The sequence below is a fragment of the Amphimedon queenslandica genome, unplaced genomic scaffold (genome assembly GCF_000090795.2).
Source record: "Amphimedon queenslandica unplaced genomic scaffold, v1.1 AMPQUscaffold_12724, whole genome shotgun sequence".
In the NCBI taxonomy this organism is placed as follows: domain Eukaryota; kingdom Metazoa; phylum Porifera; class Demospongiae; order Haplosclerida; family Niphatidae; genus Amphimedon; species Amphimedon queenslandica.
The window spans coordinates 10,032-20,077 of record NW_003547040.1 but is presented as its reverse complement, the minus strand read 5'-3'; the positions used below and the strand labels follow the sequence as shown (position 1 = coordinate 20,077).

Below are 10,046 nucleotides of genomic sequence, written 5' to 3'. Positions count from 1 at the left end.
TCAACAAATGAACCAACCAGTTCATCACTTAGACCAACCATCCAATTAATACTAATAGCCATACATAAAGCATGATATTGTAGTCTACTAGTATGCTGTACATAAATTTAAAAGGAACAATATTAGTCTCCGACCACCTCTAATTTATTTATAGGCAGAACCCTAATATGTACACATGTACATGTACATGTAGGTTCCTTACTTTCCCCTGGACCAGTTGTAGTAGGTGGTAGTTCAACGAATGAACTGTCACTAGAGTTCCCCTCTCCTCCTCCAGTGTTAGCAGAGACAGTAACACTGTAAGTAGACCCAGCCCTCAATCCATTAATATACACACTGTCTCTATTACCAGGAACACTGATACTGCCAGGCTGCTGCCTCTTCCTTGAGTTAGGAGAGTACCTTATTGTGTACCGGCTTATGTGTCCATGTGATTCAGTGATAGGGATTAGGATCCACTTGACGAACATTGTGGAGCCGTTGATACGCAACGCATCAGTGATAGTGGGCTTAGGGGGAGCTGGAGAGAGGGAGGGAGGGGGAGAGAGGTGAAACAAAAAGAAAAGAGAATAAGAATGAAAAATAAATAAAAAAGAAAAGTACACTAGATTGTACAAAAGTAAAATAAAATATTTGATACAGTACAATACAAAGCAAAGTAATTTTAATAATAATTATAATTATTTAAATAATATTATTCGTGGTCGTAATATATATTTTTAATACTTAAAATACCGTATAACGCTTTATTTTGGTGGCGCTTTATTTTGGCGATTTTGCTGTAAAATTGTAATTGGCGGTTTTTAATTTGGCGATTTTTGTGTACACGTGCATTACTGAGCATGAGCATTAATGATTGGTGGTTTTAATATTGGCGATCCTGCTTGCAAACTGCCAATCGCCAAAATAAAACTCTGCCAAATTAAAGCATTATATGGTACTTCTATACCTCCTTCAGCAGTGAATACAATGTCTGTTCTTTCTTGGCCTCTTCCGATTTCGTTAAAAGCCACAATACTAACATTGTATGGAACAAATTTACCTAATAACAATAAAGATGATAAAATGGTAATTATTACAATTCAAATTCAAATAAATCTAAATTTCAAACTCACTTAATGCAGTAAAGGTTACAACTACATTATCCAGTGAAGTATTGACTGTTGAGCTCTGTATTGAGTCCCTACCAGTATACAGTACTAGTGATACTGTATAGTTCATTATCATTCCATTGGAGTAAGGTTGATTGGTTGAACTGAATGAGACATTTAATGATGATCCATCGGATGATGGAGTATATGTCACATCAACTACTGGACCAGGAACTGAGGAAGGGAGAGAGAGATAAAAGGAGAGATAATAAAAGAATAAAGCACATGTACATGCATGTACATATGCCACACCTGTAAAAGACTAAATTGGGACAAGTAAAACTGTCCTTTATGAGGCTGTACTATATATAGAGACTGACTTATACAGTAAAGTTCATATGGAGGGTCATATATAACCAGGGGTCCAAACTTCTCCCCTCTAAAATTACCAGATGGTATATTGCATGTATACCTATGTCTATTTTTGCATACACGTAGATGCACTACAATTAATAAGTTCATAAGAATCTATTGCAGAGAAAAATTCCATTTAAAATATGTGGGTGTGGCTCATTAATTATAATCAACAATTGTAAGCAAAAACCAACATTTTTGGCAATGATACGCCACTTTTAAAAATAATAAACAATAATTGACATAATTTAACTATTAAGTAAAAGACTAATAAACAACAAGTTGGTCATTATTAAAATCACAAACATACAAGAATCCATTTTTATTAAATGCTAACTGATAAGGATATATAAACTGATTAAGATTACTACCGTCCCTTCCAAACCTGCTAAAAAACACACCATCACTAGTGAAGACTGATATACAATTGTTGCCCCAGTCACTGACATACACTAAACCAGTAGCTTCAGTGTCTATTGTTATACCACTTGGATAATAAAGCTGTCCAGGACCAGATCCTTTAGTACCAAACTGACCAACAAGCTTTCCATCTGGAGAGAACTTCTGAATGCGATGATTGGAAGTATCAGCAACATACACTAATCCTTGACTGTCAATAGCAATGTCATGTGGATACTGAAACTGTCCATTAGCTGATCCTTCACTACCAAATGAATGAGAGAAGGTTAGAACAGGATGCAAGACTTGTATACGATGATTATACTTATCAGCAATATAAACCTGTCCTGTTATAGGAGAAATGGCTATACCATCAGGAACATTGAATTGTAGTGGTCCACTGCCCTCCTTACCAACTGATGCTATAAGGTATCCATCAATGCTTATCTTCTGGATCCTGTGATTATCAGATACAAGAATAAATTTGTCTGGAGTAATGGCTACACCACGAGGATAAATAAATTTGACATTACCCCTTCCTCCTTCCCCTCCTAATGATTTCACTTTTCTTCCTTCTCTATCCAGTATTGTTACACAGTGACCATTACACTCAGTTATTATAACACGGTTGCCACTTACAGAAACTCCATAAGGACCATTAAGCTCAGCTACAGTGCATACTTGAGTAATACTGTAAAGGTAAGGATTGAAAGGGATGACTAGTGAGGTATCCTCAAGGTGTACATCATATACTTGTACTTTTACTGTATGAATACCACGTGTTGAAAGGTTACACTGTATCCTATACACTCCAGGATCAGTGCTGGTGGTAGTGACTGTAGTGTGAATGGGTTGATCATCTTTACCAACTGGAACTAGACTACACCTCAGAGAAGAGAGGGGAACACACAAAAGAGATGAATCTGGTGCCTCCATTGATAGTGAAAATGAAACTGCTTTGCCAGCATGTGTAATATGATCAATCTTTTTCACTCTACACTGCTGTAGTGCAGTAGATGAGTAGGTCACAATATCTCCAATGTGATGTAGCGATTTGATATCTTTACTCAATACAAAGTCAGCTTTTTCCTTTGGATGTAACTCCTTTACATTGATCTGTGAAATAATCTCACTCGTATGCTCCATCATCTGTTTCTTAGACCTCAGGACTTGTTGAGGACTGTCTGTCTTCAGACTCTGTTCCACATAACCTTCAAAATCCTCCAGAAGACTCAAACTAGCTTTTGCTGATTCAACCTGATCTGACAGCACCTTTAGTTTAGCATCAGTGACCCTCTTTGCCTGCTCAGTCAGTTTCCTCTTTGACTGACGAAGAACATTCATCATTTCCTCTACCATTTTATGTATTTCTTCTAAGACTCCTTCTTTTCTCTCTCTGATCTCATCCTCTCTTTTCGCTAGAGCAGACAGGACCTTCTTGAGTGCTTCCTTCTTTCCTTCAATACATTTTCTTAACTTTTGACAGTGATTAATATAACTCTCAGCAATTAAGTCATATTCGTGATGTTTGTGACTACGTAGTGGACAGTGAGAACAGATTACTGTAGCACAAGTATCACAAAAGAACTCTAAAGGCTTTCCATGATCACTGCATGTAGCCTCTTTAGTAATAGAATCTGCTGCCTCCTTCATTTGACTATAAAACTCTTTAAGATTGTTAAGAGTGAATGCTACAGGGAAAGCTCCTGCTCCTCCTTTTGGTAGCTCTATACTACGACGACAAGTGGGACAAGAGATGTAATAGGTCCCATTCTTTTTAACCCGAGATAATCCCTCCAGACAGTGCTCACAGAATGAGTGATGGCAGGGTAGGATCTTAGGGTTGGTAAAGTGCTCAAGACAAATCAGACAGGTGAGCTGTTCCTCCAGTTTGAGGAGATCAGGGGAAGATAGTTCGGTTGTCATTTCAAGAAAAATAGAGGGGAAATACGCAAGAGTGAAATAAAACTGGAAAGAAAGAAACAAGAAAACAGCCCTGAGATGATGGAATATTAAAGTCATGTGACTAAAGGAAGTTATGAGTTAAATTTTGGCAACTGCCTATTGTTTACTTCCACATTACATACATGTGCACGTATGAGATGAATACGTGTACATGTAAAAATTAAAAATAAAGTATAGTTACATCTGTGTACTGTGTAAACTGGTTGAATTACAGCATACGGTATGTCCTATAGTTAGGTCTAAAGTAAAAGTATTACTAAATAATTAGGTTTTGTTTCATCACAAATGAAGGCAGATATTAGTATTAGGAGTTACAACTCAGACACCTTATGTCTACAGGCATATTGCCAACCGTCTATAAGGTACACAAACACAACTACTCTCATTTTCTATACTTTAATAACAGGACACATGAGATAAATTCAAAAATTTGACGACAATGCAATATAAAATGATGTAAATGACATGAATAAGGTGTGATCTCGTTTTAAATGATATTCATAACAATAATAAAGGTAAAGTCAATTCAACGCTGTTGCATAAAAAATATAACCGACAGCACCTTTTGGTTATACAAGTACATGCATGCATATACATGTATCTCATAGAGAATACTCATGCATGCATTGTCACACCCAGCAATATTGTGACACTGATTATCAAAGCTGTCACCATTGGACCACAATGTTGTAGAGTATTTTTATAAATCAAACACGAATTACATCATCATAATAAAATTTTTAAAATCTAATAAATAACAAGTCGCTTATTATTAAAATCACAAACATGCAAGAAGCCATCTTTATCAAATGTTAATCCACTAGGACAAATAAACTGATCAATATTATTGCCTTTACTTCCAAAGCTACTAACAAACACACCATCACTAGTGAAGACTGATATACGATGATTGCCATATTCACTAACATACACTAGACCAGTAGCTGCAGTGTCTATTGTTATACCTTTTGGCTCTTTAAGCTGTCCAGGACCAGATCCATAAGTACCAAACTGACTCACAAACTTTCCCTTTGGAGTGAACCTCTGAATGCGATAATTACCATAGTCAGCAACATACACTAATCCTTGACTGTCAATAGCAATGTCATGTGGAGAAATAAACAGTCCATTAGCTGATCCTTTACTACCAAATGAATGAGAGAAGGTTAGATCAGGATTCAAGACTTGTATACGATGATTAAATTTATCAGCAATATAAACCTGTCCTGTTATAGGAGAAATGGCTATACCAGAAGGATACTTGAATTGTAGTGGTCCACTGCCATACTTACCAACTGATGCTATAAGGTATCCATCCATACTTATCTTCTGGATCCTGTGATTACTATCAGATACAAGAAAGAATTTTTCTGGAGTAATGGCTATACCACTAGGAAAAGAAAACTTGACATTACCACTTCCTCCTTCCCCTCCTAATGATTTCACTTTCTTTCCTTCTCTATCCAGTATTGTTACACAGTGACCATTGCACTCAGTTACTATAACACGGTTGTCATATACAGTAACTCCATAGGAACCATTAAGCTCAGCTACAGTGCGTACTGGAGTGATTCTATTAAGGTAAGGATTGAAAGGGATGACTATTAAGGTATCCTCAAGGTGTACATCATATACTAGTACTTTTACTGTATGAGTACCACGTGTTGAAGGGTTACACTGTATCCTATACACTCCAGGATCAGTGCCTGTGGTAGTGACTGTAGTGTGAATGGGTCTACCTTTACCAACTGGTACTAGACTACACCTGTAAGAAGAGAGGGGAATAGATAAAGGAGATGAATCTGGTGACTCCATTGATAGTAAAAATGAAACTGCTTTGCTAGCAAGCGTAATACCATCAATCTTCTTCACTCTACACTGCTGTAGTGCAGGAGTGCCTGAAATAATATCTCCAATGTGATGCAGTGATTTGACATCTTTACTCAATATAAAGTCGGCTTTTTCCTTTGGATGTAACTCCTCCACATTGATCCATGCAGTAACTTCACTCATACGCTCCATCATCTGTTTCTTAGACCTCAGGACTTGTTGAGGACTGCTTGTCTTCAGGCTCTGTTCCACATAATCTTCAATATCCTCCAGAAGACTCAAACTCATTTCTGCTGATTTCATTTGCTCTGACAGCACCTTTAGTTTATCATCAGTGACCCTCTTTGCCTGCTCAGTCAGTTTCCTCTCTGACTGACGAAGAACATTCATTTCCTCTATCATTCCATGTATTTCTTCTAAGACTCCTTCTCCTCTCTCTCTGATCTCACCCTCTCTCTCTGCTAGAGCAGACAGGACCTTCTTGAGTGCTTCCTTCTTTACTTTAACTGGTGATAGACATTCTCTTAACTTTTGACAGTGTTTAGTATAACTGTCAGTGATTAAGTCATATTCATGATGTTTGTGATTATGAGCTAAGCAGGTAACACAGATTACTCTATCACATGTTTCACAAAATAGCTCCAAAGGCTTTCCATGATCACTACATGTGGCCTCTTGAGGATCTGATAAGTCTGCTGTCTTCTTCATTAGACTGTACATCTCTTTGAGGTTGTTCAGGTAGAATGCTACAGGAAAGGCTCCTATTCCTTCTTCTGGTAACTCTGTACAATGACGACAAGTGGGACAAGAGAGGTAATAGGTCTCATTCTTCTTATCCAGAGGTAATCCCTCCAGACAGAGCTCACAGAAGGAGTGATGGCAGGGTAGGATTTTAGGGCTGGTATAGTGGTCAAAACACACAGGACAGGTGAGCTGTTCCTCCAGTTTGAGGAGACCAGGAGAAGAAGATGATGGTTTGGTTGCCATTTCAAGACAAAAAAGTAAAAAAAATATATTGCATGTAAAAGCAAGCACTAAAAAATGAAAAGTTAAAGTCAGAAGACGTAAACAAAAATAGAGCAAGAACCAAAGAACAAACAATAAAAAATTAAGAAGTCAAAATGAAGTCGAATGAGAGTAGCGTGGGGAAAGATAGCCCTGATGACCTCTTGGAATATTGTATGGTTGATAGTAGTAAGTACTTACAGCTGCCAAGTAATAAAGGTAAATTTCAGTTTACTTTATATAATGAATGAGATAACTGGAGCAGTAGCAGAAAGAAACAGCAAGTAAGAAAAGCTTTGAAGATGACAAAGTCTTGTGACTGAAGGAAGTTAAAAGTAAAATGTAGGCAACTGTTGTTTGTTTACTACTTATGCTTCCAAATTTCACATTCTATACATGCATGTACAGTACAGTGTACATGTACACATGTACAAGAAAGTCATGAATAAAATGAAAATAAAACTATTATGACTATGTATTGAATGCATTTGTGCAAACTACAGTACTCTCATTCCTACGTTGATAACAGGTGTGAAATGAATTCAATAATGTGGCAAAATCATAAAATGAAGGCATACCAGGTCTTGTTTTATAATGATATTCAAAACAATAATAAAAAGTATGGCAACTGCAAAAAAATATACACAACAGCACCTTTTGGTACATGTATAATCATTACATCAATACACTAGAAGAATGTAAAACATTAAGGGGCTCAGCCCCAAGCCCCGCTATTGCTGTAGTGTATCACCTTCCTTGCTGCTAGAGAAGTTTTTGGATAGCTTATTTTGCTGACCGTTTGCTGCAAATGAGCTTAGGCTGCTGATAGCCGCCATTTTATTTCATTGTGACCACACCCTCCTTTAATGAAGATTAGGCTATTTAACTTTAATAATAGTTAGACGGTCTACCATACATAAAAACATTCTCTTTCTCATCTTCCGAACCCTTTCTAATACTATTTTTTCATTAAAATACTAAATACTATTTCCATCAAAAAGCTAATTATAATAATAATGAAAATCTAATACACAATAAGTCGGCTATTATTAAAATTACAAACATACAAGAATCCATCTTTATCAAATGTTAATCCATAAAACTGATCAATATTACTGCCTCCCCTTCCAAACCTACTAACAAACACGCCATCACTAGTGAAGACTGATATACGATTATTGCCCCATTCACTAACATACACTAGACCAGTAGCTGCAGTGTCTATTGCTATATCTAATGGCTTATTAAGCTGTCCAGGGCCAGATCCATACGTACCAAACTGACCCACAAACTTTCTATCTGAAGAGAACTTCTGAATGCGATGATTAAAAGTATCAGCAACATACACTAATCCTTGACTGTCAATAGCAATGCCACATGGAGACTGAAACTGTCCATTAGCTGATCCTTTACTACCAAAGAAATGAGAGAAGGTTAGATCAGGATTCAAGACTTGTATACGATGATTATCATACTCAGCAATATAAGCCTGTCCTGTTATAGGAGAAATGACTATACCAGAAGGATATTTGAATTGTAGTGGTTCACTGCCATACTTACCAACTGATGCTATAAGGTATCCATCCATGCTTATCTTCTGAATCCTGTGATTATCAGATACAAGAATGAATTTGTCTGGAGTAATGGCTACACCACGAGGATAAATAAATTTGACATTACTCCTTCCTCCTTCCCCTCCTAATGATTTCACTTTTCTTCCTTCTCTATCCAGTATTGTTACACAGTGACCATTACACTCAGTTATTATAACACGGTTGCCACTTACAGAAACTCCATAAGGACCATTAAGCTCAGCTACAGTGCATACTTGAGTAATACTGTAAAGGTAAGGATTGAATGGGATGACTAGTGAGGTATCTTCAAGGTGTACATCATATACTTGTACTTTTACTGTATGAGTACCACGTGTTGAAAGGTTACACTGTATCCTATACACTCCAGGATCAGTGCTGGTGGTAGTGACTGTAGTGTGAATGGATTGATCACCTTTACCAACTGGTACTAGACTACACCTCAGAGAAGATAGGGGAACAGACAAAAGAGATGAATCTGGTGCCTCCATTGATAGTGAAAATGAAACTGCTTTGCCAGCATGTGTAATATGATCAATCTTTTTCACTCTACACTGCTGTAGTGCAGTAGATGAGTAGGTCACAATATCTCCAATGTGATGTAGCGATTTGATATCTTTACTCAATACAAAGTCAGCTTTTTCCTTTGGATGTAACTCCTTTACATTGATCCCTGCAGTAACTTCACTTGTATGCTCCATCATCTGTTTCTTAGACCTCAGGACTTGTTGAGGACTGTCTGTCTTCAGACTCTGTTCCACATAACCTTCAAAATCTTCCAGAAGACTCAAACTCATTTCTGCTGATTTCATTTGCTCTGACAGCACCTTCACTTTAGCATCAGTGACCCTCTTTGCGTGCTCAGTCAGTTTCCTCTCTGACTGACAAAGAACATTCATCATTTCTTCTACCATTTCATGTATTTTTTCTAAGACTTCTTTTTCTCTCTCTCTGATCTCATCCTCTCTTTTTGCTAGAGCAGACAGGACCTTCTTGAGTGCTTCCTTCTTTCCTTCAATACATTCTCTTAACTTTTGACAGTGTTTAGTATAGCTGTCAGCAATTAAGTCATATTCGTGATGTTTGTGACTACGTAGTGGACAGTGAGAACAGATTACTGTAGCACAAGTATCACAAAAGAACTCTAAAGGCTTTCCATGATCACTACATGTGGCCTCTCTAGTAATAGAATCTGCTGCCTCCTTCATTTGACTATACAACTCTTTAAGATTGTTAAGAGTGAATGCTACAGGGAAAGCTCCTGCTCCTCCTTTTGGTAGCTCTATACTACGACGACAAGTGGGACAAGAGATGTAATAGGTCCCATTCTTTTTAACCCGAGATAATCCCTCCAGACAGTGCTCACAGAATGAGTGATGGCAGGGTAGGATCTTAGGGTTGGTAAAGTGCTCAAGACAAATCAGACAGGTGAGCTGTTCCTCCAGTTTGAGGAGATCAGGGGAAGATAGTTCGGTTGTCATTTCAAGAAAAATAGAGGGGAAATACGCAAGAGTGAAATAAAACTGGAAAGAAAGAAACAAGAAAACAGTCCTGAGATGACGGAATATTAAAGTCATGTGACTAAAGGAAGTTATGAGTTAAATTTTGGCAACTGCCTATTGTTTACTTCCACATTACGTACATGTGCACGTATGAGATGAATACATGTACATGTAAAATTAAAAAATAAAGTATAGCTACATCTGTGTACTGTGTAAACTGGTTGAATTACAGCATACAGTATGTCCTA

The 10,046-nt window shown here is 37.3% G+C and overlaps 1 protein-coding gene across 1 annotated transcript in view; it reads right to left on the bottom strand.

Moving 5' to 3' along the window:
* Window positions 1–110: 110 nt before the first annotated feature.
* LOC105314629 (receptor-type tyrosine-protein phosphatase F-like) overlaps window positions 111–10,046 on the bottom strand; it is a 19,961-nt gene continuing 10,025 nt past the window's right edge. Inside the window, exons 11-13 of the mRNA XM_020003196.1 lie at window positions 1,116–1,325; window positions 950–1,042; window positions 111–520 (exon numbers count right to left, since the gene is read on the bottom strand). Of these exons, the coding sequence (XP_019858755.1) occupies window positions 123–520; window positions 950–1,042; window positions 1,116–1,325 (701 nt within the window). The 3' untranslated portion in view covers window positions 111–122. The remainder of the gene's footprint in view (window positions 521–949; window positions 1,043–1,115; window positions 1,326–10,046) is intronic.